Source organism: Tiliqua scincoides, chromosome 1 (genome assembly GCF_035046505.1).
Source record: "Tiliqua scincoides isolate rTilSci1 chromosome 1, rTilSci1.hap2, whole genome shotgun sequence".
NCBI classification, from domain to species: domain Eukaryota; kingdom Metazoa; phylum Chordata; class Lepidosauria; order Squamata; family Scincidae; genus Tiliqua; species Tiliqua scincoides.
This window is the reverse complement of record NC_089821.1, coordinates 281,766,846-281,792,497: the sequence shown is the minus strand read 5'-3', so window position 1 is coordinate 281,792,497 and position 25,652 is coordinate 281,766,846. Positions and strand designations below refer to the sequence as shown.

Below are 25,652 nucleotides of genomic sequence, written 5' to 3'. Positions count from 1 at the left end.
GGAGGGGAGGGAGGCGACAGGGGCGGGGGGGGGGAGGCAGCAATGCGATCCCCAGGACTGGGGGCTGCAGGGACTGGGATGTACTCACCAGTCCCTGCAGCAGCCATCCTGGGGCGTGGGGAGCCCTGCGCAAGTGTCTGTAGGGCTCCCCAGCCTTCCAAAGGTGAAAGCGGAGCAAATGCCCTCCACATCTGGTTTTGTGGAAGTGGAGCACAATCGCTCCACTTTCACTTCTGGAACGTTGGGGAGCCCTGCAGACACTCACGCAGGGCTCCCCGCACCCCCGACTGGCTGCTGCTGGGACTGGTGAGTGCATCCCAGTCCCTGCAGCCCCCCTTAGCAACACGATCCTGGGGAAAACGTTGCTGCCTTCCCCCTGTCCCCGCCCCTTAAGGGAGCAGAGGCCAGGGCTGCCAGGTTGTGACGCCCCAGTTTGAATAGCTCTACCGTAAGTGTTTTCACTCAAATAGTTTCATTAATTGCCTTCACTAAAGAGGGTATTATCTGTACTGCGTAAACACGGGTGTTCCGTTCTGGGCGCCCACTCCTGCGGATACAGAAACTGCAGATATTGGGGAACCCTACATAAAGTACTGTACAACACCCCCCCCCCGCCACATTACCATTACCTTCGTTTTTCTTTACCTTCTTTTCCTTTCTTGCTCAACATAGGAACATGACAGCGAGGCAGAGAGCCTGTGCACTAGAACATTAACATAACCGAACATTAACAAGAAGCAGGATAGTTCCTGCTTTCTATCAACATTCTGGCTGTGTCCCTTCAGTGCGCAGGCTGCCTGCCTGCATGTCGCTTTCCTGTATTAAGCAAGACACTCGTTCCGTGTTAAGTGAAAAAGTAAAATAAAATAAAGAAAAATAAAGGTAATGGGCATGGGGAGCAGAGGGGGGAGGGCGTGGAGAACTATGGAGAAGTGAAACCATGGATACCGGACCCGCGGATATAGGGGAGACGCCTGCAAAAACAAAAGCTTGATTCACGTACTCATCATTGGATCTCCTGTTTCCCGTTCTGCTAGGAAGCTGACATTTGGCATGGTTCTTGCTTATGGATCGCTAATAAAAACTGCATGTCGAGATGAAGTGTGTTTTATGAAGAAGGCAGTAAAAGCACCCAGACGGCGTTCGTTTGATACGGCAATAAACACAGAACAGACAGTGAACTCCCCTGTCAAATTCCTCAACACACGAGTCCCCCCGCAATGCCAGTCCACCATCTTACTTGACAGGTTGACACACCTGGAATGTTTTTACATCATCTGCATCCACTGAAACTCTGCAATGGTTCCAAATCCAGGTCCTCAGACACAATGTCATCAGCGCTGCCTTTTTTAAAGGATGTGCAGAAAGGGAAGCTGTATTTATTCCACGCATCCCAGTCACCCAGTCAGACTAGCCTTTCAACTGCAATGCCTGTTCAGAGTGCGCAATGATAAGTCCCAGAGACACTTCTTAAAACAGGCTGGCATTGATGCGAGACAAGATTGCTTCTCTCAAGGGCAATTTCATGTTGCATGTACAAGGGTTAGTAAACCAGGTAAGAAGGTGATATTAGCACCAGAGGGTAAAACTACGCATGTGCTCGACTGAAAAGGGTTAGCCATGTAGCTATGCACTTTCTAAATCCATTTGACGAAGGGTACCTCAGATAGTTTCTTTACAAAATAGCTTATAAAATTCAGAAATTAAGCCATCTGGACCCAGGGATTTTGAATGGCATTGCAACTTCCTCCATTGTCACAAGGCTTTCACTTTTCCCAAAACACCTGCAAATTTAGGAATATCTAGTCTACTCAAAAACGGTTGACGTTAAAAAGGGGTTGTGTGAAGCACCCAGATCCTTATAACAGGAACAAAAATACCTACACAATATCCTTCACTGATTAAACCAAATCCTTACTGCTCTGCACATGGGGGGGAGGGATCAGTATCTCTTTCTTTTCACTTGCCAAAAGGTAAGTCAAACCTAAGAGTGGAGTTGTATTTCCAGTTCCAAATTGCTTTTGTCTTAAGCAATTCCTTGATGTTTATAGTTTACATACCTAATTTATAAACCTAGTGCAAGACCAATTGATTCCTAACTTCTTCTATTTACCTGTCAGGGAAGGGCACCAGGAGAAGGAAGGCTGACTGAGTGATTGCCTAGTGGTCATGCACTCCATCCTGTTATCTGCTTTCCCTTCCTTGAACAGGGGAGTACCTTGCTAGTTTATATCTGCTGCCACTATCCCATGCTGGGTGGGTGGGGGCTGCCTAGGGAAATAAACCCTTCACAGGAGAGCACTGAACCTCTGGGTTTAAAAATCAAATCCACAGTAGCATCTGCAGGGCAGAGAGATGTGACAACTGACTATGCAAGCAAAGCATCAAAATGCATCCTGGCAGGGGAGCCGCTCTTGCTCACTGGCAAGCAAGGGACCCTTGATTCCAAAAATTCTTATGCCTGAGTGTGCCTAATGTAGGTTGGACACAAAACCCAATTCAACCCATTGCTTGAGAAAACAGATTCTGACAGGAAACTGGGAAGGACACCGAGGGTCTGTTCCAGAAACAGTAGGTTGGCTGCAAAACCTCTTGAACTGATATACCACCACAACCACCCCAGACAAAAGCGCAGAGGCTGCTGTGTGGTTTGACAGACTGCTGCCTGCTGGAACTGCCACATCCCCTGCTTCCCATGCAATCCACTTGCACACCATAGCGTCCTACTCTGAGTGGCTCAGGAGTGCAGTATCATCCAACACAGGGGAGATAATTTCCTCAGGAGTTCTCACAGCCCTGGCTCACATGCTGCTGCTACCATAGCTCCTTCTTGGGGCGAAAAAGAGTTCACGCAAGGGGGATTGTTTTGCATCAAAGACATTATACACACACTGTCACTGGGTGGCCCTTTCTGTCCCTCGTTTTGTGAAATTAGCAGATGTCCCTTCCTGTTACCTCTGCAACAGTCCCACAACAGTGTCACTGCAAAATAAGATTAAACGTCCCTTGTATGTGTCACTTCATTTTGCCTTGATAATGAAGGACCAGCACTTTCGAATGGGGTGTAGTAGAGAGGGATACAGGAAAGAAAGAGAAGGGAGGTCTCTCTCTCTCTCTCTCTCTCTCTCTCTCTCTCTCTCTCTCTCTCTCACACACACACACACACACACACACACCCTTTCACTTCTGGGAGCCTACTGGTGGCTTTCTTGTTTCAACAGTCCTTCATCAGTCTGCTGCCTCTTCCTCAGCATTCGGGTTTTTTGAAATTTTTTCTACTGTTCTCTCTGTTTATTCTTATCGCTGTTTATTCCACTGTATTCATATTCGTTATGAATATGAATTCGTCATTACAGTTATGGTTGACAGCCACAATGAATCAATTGAGGAAGGTGGAGTATGTTGTAAATTCATAAATATCAGCAAACATGTCACAAACCACACTTCCAAAACAAGAGAAGATAAGAAGAGTGCTGTATCAGTTCTGTCCACAAATAAATGCACTACCCTTACTCTGGAAGCTTCAGAAATCATTACAAACAAGCAATTTAACAGAAACCAGGACAGGTTCCAGTGGGAAGGAGAGAAAAAGTAACAATTTGGATGCAACGTTGTCCAGAACAAAGTGTACTCCTGGTGCACCCCTGGTGAACAGTGAGTGCAGGACTGCCATGTTCAGGTGCAAGATGCCTGACAAGTACATGCAGGGGCTGGCGATCACCATTATGACTTGCTTGTGAGTTTTCTAGTGTGGCATTGGGTGTGGGTGTGGCACTGCCCACTGCAGGAAGCAGTGTGCTGGACCCCTTGGGCTGATTCAGCACAGCAATTCTGATAACTATGGAAGGGTCTCCTTCATGTGCCAAGCAGCACAAGTGCTTTAGGTGGGACCTGTGGCACTATACTATCCTTTTTCATCACCTCCCTCACATACCTCTCGGTCCCAGGGGGCTTTAGAAGAAGGCTGAAGGCACTCACACAGCGCACCTGGCCCCCGCACCACCTCCCAGCACATGGTCTGCAACTCCTGGAGCACAGGAAACGCCTCTCACAAGTCAGACCACGACGGCTCCCCACTGAGCTCAGGCTTGTCTGCACAGTGACTGGCAGCAGCTTCCCAGAGGTCTTTCCCAGTTCTACCTGGAGATGCTGCCGGGGACTGAACTGGAAACTGTCTGCATGTCTAGCAGGCAGCTTTCCCACTGAACTACATTCGTTCCCCCCTCTGCCCACTCCTGTGCTGGATATGTGGCAATGGCAGACTGTCCTGTGGGCACAGCACATAGCACGATGGGGGTTTGAAGCTCTCTTGTGTCTTAGCAGCCCTTAGGGGTTTTCCTGAAGGGTTTTCCCCACTTTTGGTTTGGTCCTATAACATCCAAGGTGCATCCGATCTATCCGTGCAGTTGCAGTTCAGCCATCCCTCAGCTACCCCATCACAGCAGAGGTTCTCACCCCCCAAACCTGAACAGGACTAAAATCTCTCCTATGCTGGAGACACAGAAGTCATGAGCATTGCACAGTGGAGGGAGCTCCCGTTCCTCATGCAGGCAGCTGTGTTGTGGGGAGGAGCCAGGGACAGATCCAGGCTCCAGTTCAGACCCCTTACCTTGTGAGCATCAGCTGCTTCCCGGTCTGCAGCAAGGCTGGTAGTGTCAACAGGCCCATTGGACGGCATCGTGCAGGAAGCAGGGCAGTCACAGAGAGCTGCCAATGATTGCTTGCAAGGCCCAATTTACAAAAAGATCCAAACTCAAAGCACAATTTAGACAGAATTGGCTGAGCTGCTCCCGGTGGCAAAGGGGGCCCCTCTTCTTGCTGACGTGTCTGTTCTGGTTTCCCTGCCACCTGCAAGGAGAAAGAGAGAGATGGAGGGTGGGGGTCAGACTCTGCGTGTCCACAGATGGGGAGCCGCTGCCAGGGCCTCTCCCATCCCTGCTGTGGGCAATCATTAACAAGCCACAGCCTTGACTCAGACAGGCTGGCCCCCCCCCCGTGCCACGGCCCTCCCATCCCAGCCCACCCAGCAATGGAAAATACCCCCTCCCCCTCCAACACTCATCCAGCCCAAAGACTTCCCCCACCCCCAGGCAGCAGCTGCCCCACGCAGGAGACGGAAGTCCAGCACCTGTTGCTATGGAAAAGCCAAGGACATATTAACCACAGGTCTGCTGCTGCTGCTGCTGCCAGAGACACTTCTAGCACTTAGGCACTTCAGTTGCTGCTTCAGGAGTGCAGCTGGAGAAGAAAGCCAGAGCCTGGGGTGGCATGGAAGGTGCCCTCAGGGGCCACTGGCCACACTCTTAAGTCTGGTCAGCCTTTCAAGTAAGCACACCTGCCGCACGGGGAGAAACCGCCACACCATGCACACATGTCAGCCTCAGGCTGGACCCTGGGGCAGCCTTGCTTTTTCCTACATGAGCTGGGGCAAGCAGACACTCTGCAGCAGAGAAGGGGGGCCAGTTCCCGCAGGTTGCCTACCCACACTGAAAGTATCTGACACTTGAACAACTCCTTAGCCTCACTCCTACCAAGACCACACCACTCCAGGAACTGCTGTCCACTCAGCCAGGCACCCAACCCTCCCTTCTTTCCACAACGGCTGAGAAGGAAATGGCACCAACACCCTCCCCCCAGCAGTTACAAACATGAACACACACATGGAGTGTGTGAGAGAGCAGCCCTACCACTGCCACATGCACAGCTCATGCCACGGGGTGCCACACTGAAAGAAGCGAGCCAAGCCACAGAGAAAGACAAAACGACATAGGAAACACCAGCAACCCCCTCCAAAGTCCTCCTTACACTGACCAATTTCCCCACTGAGACCAGTCAGATCCCTGTAGGAGGACAAGAATGTTACTGATATGGAATTCTGTGCCATGGCTACTTCCCAACACCCAACTCCATGGCATAGCATTTTGCCTTCCCAGTATGGCTTTGGCAGGGTCTCTGGCGCATGGCCAACGTGCCACCCATCCCACTACTCTCTGCTGTCAAGCAAGCCACTGAAGGGGCTGGCAGGGGACTCTTCATGGCTATAGAGTTGATGGAGCTACATGGATACAGGCCTGATCCAGTTCCTGGGAGCTCCATATAAGCCACCCTGTGCCTTAAATAGGAAGAGCAGGAAGAAAAGACCCTTTTGAAGCCACCACTCACATCTTTCCAAACCAAACACGTATCAGTCAGCCCACCTATCTGTCTTCTCTCTCCCCATACCAAGGAAGCGGCACACACAGCTCCTCCTGGAAAGAGCTTTTTGATTTCCTTCCAGCATAGGGAGCTAAAAATAGCCCGACTGGGATCACCCTAGAGGAGAAAAGAGACCAAGGAAGCCCCGTCCCTGCACCCAGAGTCTCTTCCAAAGGCAGCTGCCTTCTGTCACGCCTGGGCTGCCAGCCCACTTGCCAGCAGAGGAAGAAGCTGCTCCGTAGGCACCACTCACCCCTCTCAGGCAGGTCTGGAGCTCAACCAAGCTTCCCTCCCTTCCTTCCTGGGATGCTCCCCTCTCTTCTCCTTGTGGACTGTGCACAGCAAAGACAGCCAGGCTCCCATCAGCCCCCACGCTGCCATTGGCTGGGCCACAGTCTTCCTCCCACTGCTGCTCACTCAGCAGTGCCTCACTCCATTTCAAGTAGGACGGGGGCTGGTGCTCCCCCCTTGAGGGGTTGTGGGGAGGGATCATTCCCAACACGACTCTCTCCCACGCAGAAAGTAGAGCCGCCTGGAGTCTGCCAATCACTCTGGTCTGCAAGAGGAGTCACTCTGATGAGACGCCAAACTGGGAAGAGAAGGGATGAGCCTCCAGGGGGCTCCAGTGTATTTCATAGCCAGGAGGCCAGAAGAAGTGTGGCAGGTGCCTTTTAAGATCCCACCACCACCACCACCACAAGCCCTTCCTGCTGAACTGCCCTATGAAAGCAGAAGTGGCTCCAGCTGCAGTGGACAGCCACCTCTGCGCTCGCCTGGAGCAGCAACACACCCAGGGACAACCTCTAGAATCTGAAGGGGGCATCGGTTTCCCAGAGCACACAGCAGGGCCAAGGCAAAATGACTTCAGCGAAGCTGATCAACCTTCGATTCCAACAAAAGTCAAACACAGAAAGATGGCCTTCTGGCACGTGTAAAACAGAACCACCAAAACTGAGCTGACTTTTTGGTGCAAAAACAGCTGCTAAGCGACAGAATCCGCTTAGCACCCGTGCTAAGGCACCGTCCAAGACACCTGCGTCCAACTTTCGGACTCTGCTCCAGTTTTCCCCCCACTTTCTTCCAAAGCCAGTTTATACTGTTAACTTAAGAAATGCACTGAGAAAGCTGACAGAGCCTGCATATATATAGCTCGCGAACCATCCAGAGACCTTCTGGAGCATTTGCCGACTGCCACAAGATGCATTCAGAAGACATCCAGATGACTTGGCAGTGACAGCAGATCACCACCCCGCCAATGCCTAACTTGCGTGAGAGGAAAATTGAAGACTGGCCTACAAATGCTTCCGTGACAGACTCTCCCCCTCCTCACCTAACTTTGCTTTATCATCCTTTTGGGCCATTACAGTTTCGGAGACAAGTTTAGAACATAAGAATATAAGATGAGCCCTGCTGGGTCAGAACCAGGGTCCATCTCGCCATCTTCCTGTATCTCACAGTGGCCCAAATGCCTCAGCGAGTATTCAAGGCAACAAGATACTCATCCTGCTACTACTTCCTTGCATCTGGCATTCTGAGGTAGCCCGCCTATATCTAAAACCCAGAGGTTGTCTAAAGTCGTCATGGCTTGTAATCCATGATGGGCTTTTCCTCCATATACGATGGGTCCTTGGTATCCGCAGGGGATCCCTTCCAGGATTCCCCATGAGTACCAAAATCTGTTATAATTACATCTCCAGGATGGGGTGCAACCTAGAGGCTGAGGCCGTCCCTTCAGGGGCCACACCTGATCTCCACACGTTTCAGTACACTTCAGGACACATTCGGAAGTTGCCGATGCAAACTTAAAGTGGCTTCCAGTTGTGTCCGCGAGGACTTCTGAGGAGTCTTCCCACACCCCAGAATGTTTCCCGAATGTGACAAAAAGTCACTTCCAGTGAGGCCCTTCAGCTGTGTGCTCAGCATCCACAGATGCTCAAATCTACAAAGGTCAAGCCTGCAGAAAAGGAAAACCCACTGTATCTGTCCAATCCCCTTTGAAAGGCCTAGGCCAGGTGCCATCTCAACATCCTGTAGGAAAGTGTTCCACAGTTTAATTACTCACAGAGTAAAGAAATATTCCCTTTTGTCCATTCTAACTCTCCTGCCATCCAATTTTAGTGGATATCCCCTGGTTCTGGTGTTGATTCTGCAATTTTAAGCTTATATGCATCTCCAAGAACGCCCAGGCAAACTGAAGAAAAATAAGTCAGAGAAATGGAGCAAGAAGTGAAGCTGAGCAAGACGCTTGCAGCAAAATCATCAAAAGTTACATCTCAACCACAGCTTGTGCGAGCGATATGGAACTTCTGAGGACATGGGGTAATTTTCCACTAACTCCCCCCCTCTATTGGCAGTGCCACACCTTACACTATTCCTGGGGTTCCCCTAAGCCTCAAGATCAGCATTTCAGTGCCCTGGTGACCTGTAAGGTAGGGAAAGGGAAGAAGACCCAGTCTATGACCTCTGCACCACTTGCAGTTCTCTGGATCCAAGACGAAGGCCCAACCCCAGGCAGTTATTCCACGGGAAACCACATCTGTAAGCTTCCACTAATGTGGGATTTGGGACCACAACTTTAGCAGACTTCCTGGGTCTGCACATATCCCAGCAGCACTTGCCAGACAAAAGGGGGGTGGGGGCTTCCCCCAGGGTTTGCCCTTTGGAGTGCAATTTTTTATTTTCCTCTCTGAGCGCTGGCCCGGCTTCCTCCCAAGGAGGTGCAAACATGCCTTATGACTTGCACTGGCCCAAGTCAAGGGCTGGATTGCACCCGAAGACTTACTTCTGGGTAGTCATGCCCAGGGCAATGTAAATAAGCAGCAACTCCCACTTTCCCTCACCTGTGGGAGGAAGATCAAAGCTCTGACTAGAGAGGGCTCCCTTGACTGTCCTCCCCCCCATCCCAAGCAGATACAGCAAAAGATCAAGCAAAAGCTGCTTTCGCTTGCCACAAACAAGGGACAGAGACAGCTGCCCTTTAAAACCCAGAACAACGAGAGGGCGTTATGCAAAGAAAGCTATGCTGGGAGCCAGTCTAGGATGCAGGCTCACCTCCTCTGGTGTCTCAAGAACATAGGAACAGCGCCACTGGATCAGGCCATAGGCCCATCTAGTCCAGTTTCCTGTATCTCACAGCAGCCCACCAAATGCCCCAGGGAGCACACCAGATAACAAGAGACCTGCATCCTGGTGCCCTCCCTTGCACCTGGCATTCTGACATAGCCCATTTCTAAAATCAGGAGGTTGCACATACACGTCATGGCTTGTAACCTGTAATGGATTTTTCCTCCAGAAACTTGTCCAATCCCCTTTTAAAGGCGTCCAGGCCAGATGCCGTCACCACATCCTGTGGCAAGGAGTTCCACAGACCAACCGTACGCTGAGTAAAGAAATATTTTCTTTTGTCTGTCCTAACTCTCCCAACACTCAATTTTAGTGGATGTCCCCTGGTTCTGGTGTTATGTGAGAGTGTAAAGAGCATCTCTTTATCCACTTTATCCTTCCTATGCATAATTTTGTATATCTCAATCTTGTCCCCCCTCAGGCGTCTCTTTTCTAGGCTGAAGAGGCCCAAACGCCATAGCCTTTCCTTATAAGGAAGGTGCCCCAGCCCAGTAATTATCTTAGTTGCCCTCTTTTGCACCTTTTCCATTTCTACTATGTCCTTTTTGAGATGTGGTGACCAGACCTGGACGCAATACTCCCGGTGTGGGCCTTACCATCGATTTGTACAACGGCATTATAATATTAGCCGTTTTGTTCTCAATACCTTTTCTAATGATCCCAAGCATAGAATTGGCCTTCTTCACTGCCGCTGCACATTGGGTCGACACTTTCATCGACCTGTCCACCACCACCCCAAGATGTCTTTCCTGATCTGTCACAGACAGCTCAGAACCTATTAGCCTATATGTGAAGTTTTGATTTTTCGCCCCAATGTACATGACTTTACACTTACTTATATTGAAACGCATCTGCCGTTTTGCTGCCCTTTCTGCCAGTTTGGAGAGATCCTTCTGGAGCTCCTCACAATCACTTCTGGTCTTCACCACTCGGAAAAGTTTGGTGTCGTCTGCAAACTTAGCCACCTCACTGCTCAACCCTGTCTCCAGGTCATTTATGAAGAGGTTGAAAAGCACCGGTCCCAGGACAGATCCTAGGGGCACACCGCTTTTCACCTCTCTCCATTGTGAAAATTGCCCATTGACACCCACTCTCTGCTTCCTGGTCTTCAACCAGTTCTCAATCCACGAGAGGACCTGTCCTCTAATTCCCTGACTGTGGAGTTTTTTCAGTAGCCTTTGGTGATGGACCGTGTCAAACGCCTTCTGAAAGTCCAGATATATAATGTCCATGGGTTCTCCCACATCCACATGCCTGTTGACCTTTTCAAAGAATTCTATAAGGTTTGTGAGGCAAAACTTACCCTTATAGAAGCCATGCTGATTCTCCCTCAGCAAGGCTTGTTCATCTATGTGTTTTACTCATGGAAATAGAAAACCATGTGGGTTTTCAAAGGCAGTCCTGGGCTCTTCCCTGCCCGAGGTCACCGCTGTCTTTGCCCCTCTCCGCCCCTGACCTGGAAGTAATTGTGGTGATGTCATTGTCAACACAATTACTTCCATATGGCTACCTTCTCCTATTTTGGAGAAGATGCGTGCCACTTCTGGTTCCTGCAGCCACTCTCGGTGCAGTTCCCTGCTGGTCAGAGTTCTGCCCCGCTCTCCTCTCTTTTAAAGAAAGGAGACGGGGCGGCCCTCAGAGTGGTCCGGAACCAGGCTGACAGTGACTGCACTCCTTGATGTACCTGGGGGGCAGTTCTCAGAGTACTTGGGGAGGCAAGAGGGTCACAGCGCCACCCTCCCAAGCACAACGTCCAGCGCATTTGCTCCCCTTTGCACCCCCTAGGTATGCCACTATGGGTTTTGCAACTATCTGCAAAAAACTGAAAAAGAAGATTCCAGAATTACAGATTAAGAAGTGAAAAAGTCAGAAACAGATACTTGGATATCCTGTGGCAAAAAAGCTCACGGATGTCTGCTGGACAAGGAAATTCATACAAGTTTTGCTTCCAAAAGTGTGCTTATTTGGTTGAAAATGCCTATTTCTGCGCACCTGTGGCCTGGGCCAAAGACTCTCCTGAAAGACTAACATTCACTATGGGCAGCTCAAGTCCACGTCACCAAGTGTGGGAAGTGCTATCATCAATTAGATGGATCTACAGAGAGGAAAAAAGAATGGCCACAATGCACCGCCTGTGACCACCTCCGGCCAGCATAAGCTTGCAGTTGCTCACATTCACCCTGGGCTACCCCTCAGCCCTCTCTGCTGTTCTCTTTAGTGTCAACATCTGTGTCAGCTCCTTAAAGCAGGGACTGCATGACATTAGAATGCATCATACATCCGTTGATGAGGCTGGGGCATAAGCATCAGAGGGCAAACCTCAAACACAGCAGTCTGCTCAGCCATTGCAAGCCACTCAGTGCTCCAATGTCAAGGATACTCCAGCGCACACTTTGCATGACTCGGGGTGCTTGTCCACAAGCCAATCTTTGCAAAGCTGCACAGTGGGCACAGGTAGCTCTGTCCACGTGGTGCAAGAGGGGCTCTCAGCAAACAAAAGCCCTTGTCAAACACATTAGAAACTCTTCCGTCACCCTCCCCCTCCTACCCTGGCTTTGCTTTCATTTCTTTGGGAGGAATCCATGAGAGGCCTTGCTTGCTATGGGGGTCCCCTGGCCCAGGCTGGGGGGCTCTGCCCTGTGGCATGCATAGAACCATCCTGCAAGGTTCTGGAGTCAGCCTTCTCTGCTCACCTACGAGTATCCTGCCAATCCTATCTGGTGTATTCCTTCACCATGTTATGTATGTTGCCGCACCCTCGCAGGCTGTAAAACAAGAGCAACACCCACTCAAGCAAGGGATGAGCAAACAAAGATCAAGACACAAAAGAAGGGTTCTTGATGACGGAATCCCACAAGTGCCCCATACTTTCCTATGGGTACTTAAGCATAAAAAGCAGTCACAGATCCCTTGTATTCCTCATTCAACCATCTGCTCTGCAGTTTGTGGATGCTGGTGCTGGGTCAGGCAACCCTCACTCCCCTGCCACCCAAGGACCATCACGCCAGAGGGTATCTAACAGGTATCCAACCTCCTGTCCAGCCTGTCTCCTTTCCCCTCTGCTTCCCTTCCCCGAGCGAAACCAAAAAGCTGCTGCTCCAGCACTCACTGAGCAGTCACCCTTTTGTAAGCTGCTGCTCGAGCGCTGGCTGAGCAGCCTCACAAACACAATCCTTCTCCCAGGGGAGCAGTTTCCGCTCCCTTACCTTGCACACCTCCCTGCCCCAGCAGAAAAGGAAGAGGAGGGCAGTGCCATGCCCCCCTCACTTACCTGGGACTGCTCTCGGCACAGGGCTTCCCTCCTCTGTGCTACTCTTGTTTTGCAGGCTCTGCTCCTATTCATTTGTGGCCTAGAATAGGCAGGCTGTGTGCCGAACACAGTTCCAGGTAAGCAAAGGGGAGGAGTGGGCTCCCGATTCCCTCTCCTACCCACACAGTGCTTTCATAAACAGCTGGGTGGACAGAAGAGGTGATCTGGAGCCACGTCAGTTTTTTGTCCCCCACACTTCCTAAGTCCTCTTGTAACTCCCTCTCAGACAGCCAAGAGAGAACTGGAGTGCTGACCAGAGTGGTAGGCTAGAGAGGGCAACAGACAGGCTAGGCACTTTCAGTTGACAGCTCTTCCAGCTTTGCTGCTTGATGAAACAATTTCATGTTGCTTCAAGGACAAGCTGGGCTTGCTCAACAGTATCCTAAAAGAAAATAATTAGGATTGGGGGATGTATGTCATAAAGTTAAACCAATTCCCCTCCCAAAGAGATACCATCTGCACTCTCAAGAAACCTCCCATCCGCACCTGCAGTGTGCAACTATAAAATGCACATAGCCAGGGCAAACAGACAGCTTCAAACAACGCTGAGCCCTTGTGTGCTGCATAGTAGTATAGCAGGAGGGTGGGAAGGGAAAGGGCTGTCCTTTTTCTTTCCCCATTCCCAAATCTCCCTTCATACCCATGAGGGCGAAAAAGTGCTGCAAGTTTTCCAGGCCGGGATGAATGGGGTTCTGAAAAGGAGCCCTCCTGCCAAGGACTCATTCTGTCACAATGTTCTCACTGGTTCTTTTCAAAGGGGTCCTAAACTGGGGGCCACCACCACATTTTAGCACAAGGCCAAACCATGGCTCACAAGCCACATGCAGCTCTTTGACATGGGGAGGCTCTATCTGCGGATCCTGTATATGCGGTTTCACTTAACCATGAATCAGATCCATAGGGCACTCTGCCCCCCTCATGCACCTGAGGTAAGGGGAGCTGAGTTTAGCATGGCCGAAAGGCCAAAAAAAAAAAAATGACTTCCAGTATTACAATAAAACTTTAATGCTTTATAAGGCATTATAAAGGCCAGGGGAATAAGAGCTAGGCAGAAGCAACTAAGGCACTCATGGAAGAAGAAGGAACAAAACAACCAGTTCATGCTGGGAGGGGGTTAGGTGTCAGAAAGTCTCTGGGTACAAGACCCACTTCTGGGCTGTAGAGTCTTCGTTAGCCTGAAGATAACATCACCACCAGCAGCTCTGTGAATGTCGAGACCTTGAAGCAGCTGAGTGAAGTTATTCCACCTGCTCTTTGGCGTGAGCGAAGAAGCATCTTAGCTGCCTTTCAAGTGAAAAATGATGGAGCTGCTTGTCAGCCAGCGTGGGAGGCAACTGGGGACCAGAAGTGACACCAGACCGAGAAAGATCCATCTGAGATGTTGTACAGTTCTTGATAGAACCTTTCTGCTATTGTAAAAATCCCCTCGGGGGTTTAGAGATTGCCTGCCTATGTAAACTGCCTTGAATAAAGTCAGAGGAATAATCCGATGACCTTAAAGGCGGCATATAAATACCAGTATTATTATTATTATTATTATTATTATTATTATTATTATTATTATTATTATTATTATTGAATGTTAAACCAGGAGCATGCTGAGAGTTCCTGACGAAGCTGCTTGGTGCTGAGCCGACCTTGGGGGTTAATCTGGATTGGTACCGTCTGCTCCACTCTCCCAACAAGAAAAGTCTTTCCTAGCCCTGCCTGGAGAAGTTGCAGGGACTTTCTCCTTGCTAAGCTGGGTCAGCTCTGCTGCTGAATTGCAGACCTCCCCACAAAGCTCTCAGTGTTTGGAGCATGTCCATCCCTCAAGGCACCACACACCCCTCAGCCCCTGCTGGGGCATAGGCAGGGAATGACTCAAAAGAGGAAGCATCATTCTCCCCAAGTCACACTCACCCCCTCCTGCAGGCAACAGGCTGTCACCGACTCAGCACCCAGTAAGCTCAGTCAGCAGAGCTCTTGCCCACAAGGCTTCCTCAGGTCTTGCCAGCCTACAACATGTGTAAGATTTTGGCCAATCAGAGAGAAACCAAGTCAGCACTACTTTGCCAGGACCTCCCAGGGATGGGTGGTTTCAGAGGACAGAACCCCCTTGGCCTTATCACTCCCAATATACGCCTGCAATAAATTCATAGCCACAAGCAATAAAGGCTGTGGCTCCATCTGGTGAGACACATTTGGCTAATCACAATGTCTGTGGTCAAATACTCCGCCAAACATCCACAAGTGTGCATCTCCCCTTCAGGTGGAAAGGAGCTGGCCTTGGCAAGTCTACTCTCATCTACGACATGCGTGTTCCCTTCACACCCAAGGCAGTAGATCCAAAGTGCCAACTGCAAATGCAGCATTCAGCACCTACACAGAGAGGTAGGACAGATGACCATGGACCCAATACCCCATCCCCAGCAATGGCAAAGATAAACTCTCTGAGACTGGAAAAGGTCTTTTGGCAGGTGGAAGAAAGTAGACTCAGCAAAACTAGTTTATCTGAGACCCAGCAGCACCATGCTGACATCCACTGAGACAGCACATTCAGGATCACAACCACATGCCCCTCTAAGCCAGCCACCGGAAGCTGCTGCTGCTTCTGTGAGCTGGGGCAGTCCCTACTAAGCCTTGGAGCAGATCCAGAAGAACCAACTGACCGGACACTTCTCCAAAGCTTGCAAGAGGAGGAGGCTTGCAGGACATACAAGCCTTCTTAATCCCTACCTTGCAATTCTTACTGTGACCACACAGGAAAAGGAGTTTTCCCACATCAGCTTCCAAAAAGGGAAACACTCCACACAACAGTGTGGGTCAGGCCACTTTGGAGACAAACATGCTCTCCTGCTCAACTCACTCCAAACTCTGACACACAGGCAGAAATCTCAAAGCAAAAAAATAGCATCTTCCTCATTCTAGTCAATGGTGGGGACAGATTCACACCAGGTCTCAAACAACGTTGCCCCTGCTCACATGGTGCTCTGGGTGTGCATGAAATCAAGATGGACCAAAAACCTGAATTGATTCACTGGCACAGTCAAATCAACCACTTCATTAAACATGGATTAAAAGTGCAGGTTTTTAATCCGATTTCTGGCCAGTCCACCCTCTTGAAAGAGAAAAGATCCCTCTATCCATTTTAGGCAACAAGCAGGACGAACAACAAATGGTTTGTTATTCACTCAAGAAAAACAGAGATCTTCATTAAGTGCTAGCAAAATATTGGCCATGATGAGACAAACAGTCAGAATAAGAATTCAAGGAGCTACTGAGCTGAGAAACAGACCAGTGAGCCAGGCCAGAGCATCACCCTCCAAGTGTCAAGCTGCCCTAACATCAGGGCCATGCCAGGACACTGGCATATCAAGCCTTTCAGACAAGCTGAAACCAGGCATCAAACTGGACTTCCTGCAAACAGCGGCTTGGATCAGGAAAAAAGTGGCAAGGACTCCTCTCCCTTGACACACTCCTTTCACTGGGAAGGGACCCACAGCGAAACCCAAACCCCTTGCCTCCAACAGAACAGGTGCTCTCACCACCAGCAGGGCAGGCCGTGCTTGTCTCAAGCCACCATTCGCTGGGGTCAAAAATGCAGCTATCCCACATGAGAAAAACCACAATGTTCCCACATGGCTAGGACAACAGCCAGAGCTTTGCAGCACAGAGCTTGTTTTTTGAGCCCACACGCACAGAGAGGGTTTGCGCCAATGTGCCCAAATCCACAAGCAGGCACATGAGGCAGCAGATAGCTTCCCACTTTCCATGTGCGCCTTCGGTCGACCTCCCCGCTGAGTGCTAGCTAGGCAACCCCAGTTCCCTCTTGCAGTCTCCACTGGGGAGTCCTCCTTGGGGAAGCCGCTCATCAGGCCTGCGCTAGAAGGAGAACAGCAGGCTGCCTGTCCCAGTGGTGGGGGGGGGCATTGTCTTCACAGGTGGAGAGATCAGAAGGTCTCAGCTGAGGTCACGGCCCGTCTGCCCTCCTGTTGCCCAGGGCTGGGAAGTGCCCCTCAAGGTCTCAAAAGACAGGAGGTGTGAGGGTTGAAGGGTGAGAGTTGAAGGGAGAAGGCTGGTGGCTGCCACTGGAAGACCTGTTGTCCCCTGGAGCTTCAAATTACTAACAAATACCAATAGTGAGCCCTGGGAAGATGAGGGGAAGGGGGAGAGGCGGGTCCCCGCCCTTCAAAGGAAATTTGCAAGGCGAGACCAAAATGTGGGATTCTGCCAAGTTTTTAAATGCAAACATTCCTGGTGTGTGTGCTGTGTATATGTCTTTCTCCCCCCACCCAGTTTCTCATGACAATCAAGTGTGTCCTTCTAAGGCACTGAGAAATGTAGAGATTATCCCAAGGAAGTGAGGCAGTCTCACTGGGAATCTAATCCTCCTACTCTAAGAGAAGGGGCCTGAAAAGCTGCTCCCCCCCAACACCCCCGCCACCAAGTTGCCCTCGACAAGTCACATCCATTATCTCCTCAAATGTTTTTCGACATCTAATTGGAAGGAGAAAGGGCTCCTGCCAGGACATTTCCAGCTGACCCAGCATGTGAAGGGTTATTGAGAGTGCCCCCCCAATCCCCAGCTCACAAAAGGTCAGCCTCTCTCCCCTTATTGTCAGGACCTTTCAAAGCTGCTGGACCTGAAGAATATGAGGCTGAGGTTTCTAGACAGGAATCTTCCTTCCCTCTCCAAAAAGCTAAGCGATGGAAGGGCCAAGGTGGCCAGGACTTGAGGTCCAAAAACATCCACAGCCAGACTGCATCCTTGTGGCAGCAGCTCCCCCAGCCCAAGTCCCTTTCTCCAAGCATCTGTGTACTTGGCCCCTACTTCATATCTTCACAAACACAAAGAGGAACTGAAGGGCAGAAACTTAGCCAGACCCCTAAGAGGCTGGACAGGCAGTTGGCCTTGAAGCTGGATTGGCCCAGTGAGGTGCCAGCAGCATTGGGCACCACGCAAGAGGCACCTGCAAGGCACCCTGGTGGGGCTTGTATCTGGACAGTATACAGTCCTCAGCTGACCCTTCCAGCTTCCTGCCTGAGGCTCTCCAGAGTCTGAAGGGCTCCCCATACAGGCCCAGTGGTAGAAGATCCCCAGGAAAACACACCAAGGTCAACAGCATGCCAATCTTAGGTGCAAGGCGCTGCACACTGCCAGGAGAGGGGGTGGGCCATCCATAAGGAGCTAAGCGGTTCAACTCAGTTCAGGAGAGGGGGTTGTATGCCAGCCTGACGCCCAGCAAGGAGACGTCCTGATGGCAGCAGTGGGGAGGAGGGGGGGGAAATGAAGGCCTCTGGTCTCCCCTGCTGCTCTGCATTCCTCTCGAGGGGAGGATCTCTGCACAGGCTCCCCAACCTGGCAGCTGGAAGCAGCGGGGCTGCTCAGGCCTGCCTTCCTGCGCTGGGCGCGCACAGAGCAGCTTCTTCTGCCCCCCAGCCCCTGCAGCTCTGTTGCCGGGCCGGGCCCCAGTTCAGTGGGTCAGGCTGGTGCAGCGTGTGCAGCAAAGCTAGAAAGCACCCCCTCAAGCGGCGGGGGGGGGGGAGGAAGGAGGGGGAGGCAAGAGGAGGGGGAGGGGGAGGAGCCTGGCAGCTGGCACCCAGCCGTGCACGCAAAGCGGGGGGGGGGGGCTTGCAGGAAAAAAAAACCCGGGAGGGGCTGGAGTCAGAGGGCCCCTCCCCTAGCAAGGATGAGCCAAGCTGCACAATCCCCCCCCCCGTTTGCCCTTCAGCAGCAGCACCGCACAGCCGTCAAGGGCACCGCGGCCCCCGCCTCCCGCAGAGAGGGTGACAGGCGCCCCCGACACATGCGAGGCAGCGACTCCTCCTGCCCCCCCGCCCGCGACTAGCTGGCGCTGGCGGCGGGGGGTGAAGGCGAGGTGCCCTGGAAACCAGGCAGCCGCTCTCGGTGCAGCAGGACTGTCCCCCACGGTCTGCGACCGGGCCGCGGGGGGAGGGCGCACCAGATCGGGTGCAGAGGCGGAGAAAGTGCCCCCCCAGCTCCAGCTACAGGTGGGGGAAGAAGAGATCGGCGCTGAACGCAGGAGCTGGAGGGGAGCCCCCGCCCCCAAAGAACACCTGAGCCGCCTTTGACGTCCTCCTGCAACCCCCCCATGCCTGCCGTGCTCCCCGCGAGCCTCTTGCAGGAGAACGGGGGATCACTCTCGGAGCCCCCCCCCCCGAGGGTCATGCCAGGCTGCCATGTTTTCCGCTCTGCCCTCCTCCTGCAAGCGCGGCGGGGCGCAGCAGAATTCCGCTTTGCAGGGGAATTTGGGGGGGACGCGGGACCGGCTTCCTGCCCCCGACAGCTCACCTCTCCCCGCCCGCGCCCCTCGGCAACATCCCAAATGCATCTTTGCTGCTCCTGCAGCGGAGCACTGCAGAGGGCGAGACACGTCTGCGAAAATGGAAAGTCGGGGTCCCCGTGCGCGCGCGCGCAGACAAATATACACGGGAGGGGCAGCGTTGCCCCCCCCGTGCCAAGCTTCCTTCCACTCCTCCCGCTTGGATGCATTAAGTTCAAGTTCAGTGCAATCTGCAGGAGGAAGGGGGAGGGCTGGGCAAGCCCCAGAAAGGGACACCCCGCTGCCAGCCCCCCTTCCATGCCCATCCCTGTGCCAGGCGGAAGCGGCTCGAAAGGGGGGGAGGAAGAGAACTCGGAGGAGGAGGAGGCGCTGCTGCTGCTGCTGCTGCTACTATCTCCCCCCCCCCCCCGTGCACGGATCTCGAAGGGGGGACCTTCCATTTCCGTGCAATGCCATAGAATGCAACAAGCGGGCGCGGGGGGAGGGCGCTGCAAGCCTGGCAAACATGCAACGCAGCCAAGGCGTGGAAGGAGGGGCTCCGCCAGCTCCTCTGCCCCAGCCCCGAATGTCAAAGCCAGATCCCCCTCCAGGCTGCGGGGGGGCCGGCTGGGCACAGACAGCTCCCCCGCCATCTCCTCCTTCGCAAAGTGTCAGCCCCCCTCCTCTCCTCTCCTCTCCCCTCCCCGCGCCCCCTTTCCTACCTTGGATCCCAGCGTTGCTCCTGCTGCAGCCGCCGCCGCTTCCTTCCCGGGAGAGGGAGGGGGGTCCTGGTCCTCCTTCCGCGCTCCCTCTTGCCTTGCCCTGCCCGGGTAGGAGGCCTCGCCCGCCGCCTCCACTGCAGCAACGAAGCCGCTCGGCTCGGACTGCCTCGGCTGGGCTCGGGCGCGCTCGGCCTGCAGCGCTGCCGCGGGCCGGGAGGGGGAGCCCGAGAGCCTGGCGGCCGGGCTGGTCCTAGCGCCGCAACGCAGAAGATCCCTGCCCGACCCCGCCTGCAGAGCGGACGGAGGGCGCTGGAGGGGTTGCCTGGAAGCAAGCGGCGTCCTGGCGCTGAGCCGCAGGCTCGCCCTCGTTCCAAGAACCGCTGTGCTGGGTTAGGTACCTGGGATGGGGGCTGCTTGGGGCTTTCAAGCTGCCTTTTCCAGCCCTGCAGGCTCAGGATAAGCCCTGCACACCTGGGAGAGGGTCAGAAAAGAGCCTCTGTCTGCTTTCTTGGGCTAAAGTGCATTGAACTCACTGGAGCTTACTTCTGAGTAACCATAAGAACCACTGGATCAGGGCCAGAGCCCATCTAGTCCAGCTTCGTGTATCCCACAGTGGCCCACCACATGCCTCTGGGAGCACACAAGACCACACGATGCTCATATCCTGTTGCCACTGTCTTGCATCTGGCAGCCAGAGACAGGCCACCTCTACTACCCAGAGGTTGCATGCAGCCACCATGGCTTGTCACCTGTGATGGATTTTTCTTCCAGCAATCCATCCAAAACCCTTTGAAAGGCATTTAGGCCAAGTGCCATCACAACATCCTGCGACAAGGAGTTCCACAGATTAATTACTTGCTGGGGAAAGTTATGCAGTATTTGCAGTCTGTTCTAACTTCCCCACTGCTCAGTTTGGATGGATGCCCCCTGGTTTCTGGGGCTGTGTGACAGGAAAAAAGAACTTCCCTTTGTCAATCCATTGTATAATTTTATATGTCTCAATCATGTCTCCCGTTAGGTGCCTTCTGAAGAACCCCAAACATTTTAACCTTTCCTCATAAGAGAGGTGCCCCAGCCCTCTTATCCTGTGGCTGCTCTCTTCTGCACCTTTTCCAGTTCCACTGTATCCTTTTTGTGTTGTGGTGACCAGAACTGGACACAGTACTCTACATGTTGCCTCACCTTTGGTTTGTACAGTGCTATAATAATATTGACTGTCTAATTCTCAATCCTTTTTTTAAAATTGGCCTTCACAGTCACTTGCTCAGAACCCATAGTGTCTATGTGAAGTTTTGATTTCTTGCCCCATTGTGCATCAGTTTGGAGAAATCCTTCATGATCTCTTCCAGACTTCACCACTCAGAAAAGTTTAGTGTCATCCAAAAACTTGGCCATCTCCTTGCTTACTCAATGACCCCTTCAGGTCATTTATGAACAAGTTGAAAAGCACAAGTTCCAAGACCGATCATTGGGGCACACTGCTTTTCACCTCTCTCCACTGTGAAAATTGCCCATTGACGCCCACTCCCTTGTTCTTTCACCAGTTCCTAAGAGGGCCTGCCCTTTTATTCCTTAACTATGGATTTTTCTCAGGAGCCTTTTGTGAGGGACTGCATCAAACACCTTCTGAATGGTCAGTTATACATCCACAGGTTTGCCCACATCCACATGCCTGTTGACCTTATCAAAGAACTCTAAAAGATATGTGAGGCAAGACTTAACTTTATGGAAGCCATACCGATTCTCCATCAGCAAAGCTTGTTCTATCTGTTTCATACAGAAGCTTTAAAGAAAATATGCTAAAAATGTGTTTCCCAAACTGTGGGTCAGGACCCACCAGTGGGTCACAAGCTGATTTTCGGTGGGTCGCAAAAAGTTTTTGAAATGCTAAAAAAAAAAACTTTGCAAGTACCCTTGCCCCGTCCACTTTCCTACAATATAGTGTAGTTTAGACTACATCTGGCAGCACACTGCATGCCACATGACACCCACCCCAATACTTAAGCCCTTGGCAGGGAGACTACAGTTCAGATGAACAGACACATGGCAAGGGGCTGTACCCCTCTGGTCTCTCAAAGGGGAACTTTGGTGATGGTGAGAGGCCACTTAATGCACAAAGGGGGCCTTTGCTCACACATAAGAACATAAGAACATAAGAACAGCCCCACTGGATCAGGCCATAGGCCCATCTAGTCCAGCTTCCTGTATCTCACAGCGGCCCACCAAATGCCCCAGGGAGCACACCAGATAACAAGAGACCTCGTCCTGGTGCTCTCCCCTACATCTGGCATTCTGACTTAACCCATTCCTAAAATCAGGAGGTTGCGCATACACATCATGGCTTGTACCCCATAATGGATTTTTCCTCCAGAAACTCGTCCAATCCCCTTTTAAAGGCATCTAGGCTAGACGCCAGCACCACATCCTGTGGCAAGGAGTTCCACAGACTGACCACGCGCTGAGTAAAGAAATATTTTCTTTTGTCTGTCCTAACCCGCCCAACACTCAATTTTAGTGGATGTCCCCTGGTTCTGGTATTATGTGAGAGTGTAAAGAGCATCTCCCTATCCACTCTGTCCATCCCCTGCATAATTTTGTATGTCTCAATCATGTCCCCCCTCAAGCGTCTCTTTTCTAGGCTGAAGAGGCCCAAACGCCGTAGCCTTTCCTCATAAGGAAGGTGCCCCAGCCCCGTAATCATCTTAGTCGCTCACACAACTTCTTGTCTCCCACAATGTGTATGGCAAAATAGTTTAACTCTTGTCTTCTCAGACTTCTTGTGTGTGTCAGCCCCAGGAGAATGTGACTCCACAGACAAGGGGAATCTCCACCTTATCACCCCAGCAAGGGAAGCAAGCACAATGCACCCCACACAGGTAAGCAAAGGGCAGGAGAGGGAATTCCAAGCTGCAATGTATTGGTGCTGCATCTCCCTCTCATATCTCTACCCCCCCCCCATTCTGACCCTCCAGGATTATCAAATGTGTCTCTACTATCAGCTGTGTTACCAAACCATCCCTTCCTTTTGCAACAGCTAAAATCTGGGAGTGTTTGCTCCCTTTCACAGATTGCCAGATATTCCAACCATTGCTGCTACTGGCCAAACACTCATCACAGCCTCTCATTTTTCAGGACTGCACCTTGAACAATGCAGAGTTCCACTGCAGCCGCCCTCCCCCAGAGGAAAAGGTAATGAAGATAATGCCCCATGCCTCTGTGCTCTTGTCCCCCAACAGGCACCACTGCATGTACACTCTGGTGGCACCACTCTTCCCACAAATACTGAGTGTGCATCTCAAGCCAGAGAACAAGTGTGGCTGATGCTGTTGTCAAATTCTTGTTTGTGTTTCTCCTTGCTCCTCACAGGTAACTGTCCCACAGGTGATTGCATGGTGCAGATGCCACACATTCTCCTATGGCCTGCCTGCCTGCTTGCCAGCCTCGAAGAGTGTGAGCTCAGCTACTGTTGGCAACATTGCTAACCCACCTCCAGCCAGCTCTTGTGTGGCTTTGCAAACTCCATGGCAGGCAGTGAACCAACAGGTGAAGCCAGATCTTAGAGGCACTTGTTACTTGACTGCTTGCTGGATCGTTTGTAATGGCACCACAGCCCTGTTGGGAGAAGGTAGTTGGCAATCCCACCTGTGTGTTTCTCTTGCAGATGCTGCTCTGTCACCGATTTCAATAAACACTTTGACTGGATCTCACCTCTTGTCAGACAATGGAAGACTTGAGGTCTGGGCTGCCCTCCTTATTCACAGGTTGGTGTGGAATTGTACTCTTGGGGCTCCTCTTGCAAATGAAGCTGGACCTAATGAGCACCCCAAGCCTGGCAAGTGGAAACAAAGTGTCAGTGCTCTTCAAGGAATGAATCCTTGATGCCAACTCAGCAACCTGGCTGTGGCTTCCAGAGGTGCAATAGTAGATGTAAGAGGGAAGGCTGTCTTGACAAAGCTGGTCATGTACTAAAGACAGAGGGGCAGCAGGGAGAGAGAGAGCACGCAAGAAGCAGCAGGTGAAGAAGACTGGAGAAGAAGGGAGCCCAGATCTCCCCTTGGAACTAGGAAAGGGCTCAAAACCCCTTTCGTTCCCTTTGATCATCTCCCTTTACTGTTTGCTGCTTACGTGTCTCCTCCATTTTTGCACCTCGATTATTTTTTATTGTGTGTTTTTATGGTGTTTTATGCACTTTTCTTGAGTGTGTTGCTTTAAATGCTGTTACTCATCTATGTGAGGGGAAAGGCAGGGGGAAAATGTTTTAAAATAAAAAAAATCAAGAACTCTCCAAGGACAACTGAAAAGAAAGCATTTGTTCTAGCAAAGGAGAGCTGCTTGCATCTTTCACAACGTGAAGGACAAGACACCAAGACAGGCTGGTCCTGCTGCATCTTTTGAGGTGTCCCAGTTAAAGGATGTGTGCCCAGCCAGCCACTTCCCAGCCTGCCCATGTTCTACCCCATCCTTCCACCCCCATAGAGGCACCAACGCTGTGGCTTGCAACAGTGAAAACAATAAAACAGCTTAAAACAAAGGCAAGCAAAAGCAGTTCAAAGGAGGATGGCAGTAAAAACACAGGATGACAGCTAAAAGCAGTAGCAGCACATTATACAACAGAAGCCCAGCAAAGAGAGAGGTCTTCATGAGAGGCTTAAAAACTAAAGTCTCTGGGGGAGGTAATTCCACACCAGTGTGCAGGGTGCTTTACAAGAGATGAGAAGCCCATCTCTGCTCTGAAGGGTGAGTGCCAGGCTCTTCATCACACATCCATGGGTCAGCCCCACCATTCATCCATGCACATAGGGAAGCCCTTTATGGTGGCACAGGCAGTCTCCACCTGATGACTTAACGGACTGAGGACAGAATATTCAGCATGGCCCCAGCAGCATGCATCTCAGCACATGGTCTAAAAGATCATCTGAACCTTGCTGAAATGAACAATCTGGGCCTGGTCAGTTCTGGAGTGAATCACATCTCATCTTTGGGGAGGTCACAGCAGTGCTGCCACCACAACTGTGTTTTGAGCTCAGGTCTGCATAGGTTGGACAGTGGCCAGGACTAGAGGTGAGGGAAGTCCTGCAGGAGACCTGCTGCATTTGAAGGCTGCTGTGGTTGAGCACTGATCCCCCTCAGTCGCCCACCCACTCCCTCCCCTCCTATCTATCTAATCTATCATTCATTCATTCATTCATTCATTCATTCATTCATTCAAAGGATTTTTATACTGCTTTTTAAAAAATGCAAAGCAGTGTAGAACAAAACATAAATACATCAAAATAAAAGCATCAGAATAAAATATTAAGATAAAAACTATTAAAACCAAATTTTTAAAAATAACAATAAAAGAGCAGATAGTGGATAATGTAGAGCAGCATAAAAGTTGGGTCCCTAGGGAGTACCTCCATCCCAAAGGCCAGGCAAAACAGAAGGGTCTTCAAAACCCTTCTAGAAACCATGTACCCAAGAGGCTGCCCTCAGATCTTCTGGCAGCTGGTTCCTAAGGTTTGGTGCCATAACTGAGAAGGCCCTGCACCTTGCCACCGTCCCCTTGGCTTCAGATGGTGGTGGTGTCCTGGGAAGGGCACTCTCTGATGACTGCGGGGGATGTGCAGGAATATATGAGAGGGTGATCCTTCAGGGACCCCGTTCCTATGCTGTATAGGGCTTTAATGGTCATCAGCCTTGAACTGGGCTCAGAAAGGAGTGGGCAGTCAGTGCAGCTGCCGGAGCAACAGCATAGCAAATCCCACATGCAAAGCCCCAGTGACACCCAAGTTGCTGCATTCTGCACTAACTGCAATTTCCAAACCGTTTTCAGGGGTAGTCCCATGTAGGGTGTTTTACAGTAGTCTAACCAAGATGTCACTATGACATGGACCTTGTTGCCTTGCTGCTTCTTTCTCTCCCTCTTCCAAACCAAGTGTGCGCAGCTGCCAGATCACGCCATGCCCTCATTGGCTTGAGAGACAGGACAGCATGGCACAGTAGTCACACGACCAATTGGCTGCTGCTGGGTGGAATGAGAAAGGTCCAAGGATG

The 25,652-nt window shown here is 51.4% G+C and overlaps 1 protein-coding gene and 2 long non-coding RNA genes across 6 annotated transcripts in view; 2 read left to right on the top strand and 1 right to left on the bottom strand.

Moving 5' to 3' along the window:
• DNMT3A (DNA methyltransferase 3 alpha) overlaps positions 1–19,779 on the bottom strand; it is a 103,517-nt gene extending 83,738 nt beyond the window's left edge. For 3 of the 4 annotated variants that reach the window (XM_066626769.1, XM_066626772.1, XM_066626771.1), the window contains exons 1-2: positions 19,617–19,779; positions 4,610–4,848 (exon numbers count right to left, since the gene is read on the bottom strand). In XM_066626769.1, the coding sequence (XP_066482866.1) occupies positions 4,610–4,678 (69 nt within the window). In that variant the 5' untranslated portion in view covers positions 4,679–4,848; positions 19,617–19,779. Of the gene's footprint in view, positions 1–4,609; positions 4,849–18,923; positions 18,966–19,616 lie in introns of those variants that run through there. The other variant, XM_066626770.1, reaches the window with a different exon arrangement.
• On the top strand, positions 18,402–21,349 carry LOC136650598 (uncharacterized). The gene is made up of 3 exons (XR_010794444.1): positions 18,402–18,622; positions 20,635–20,739; positions 21,210–21,349. It is a non-coding gene; the product is annotated as an uncharacterized lncRNA (long non-coding RNA).
• A 966-nt stretch (positions 21,350–22,315) lies between these two features.
• On the top strand, positions 22,316–23,857 carry LOC136650609 (uncharacterized). Its single transcript, XR_010794445.1, has 3 exons — positions 22,316–22,492; positions 22,749–22,805; positions 23,278–23,857. It is a non-coding gene; the product is annotated as an uncharacterized lncRNA (long non-coding RNA).
• Positions 23,858–25,652: the final 1,795 nt, after the last annotated feature.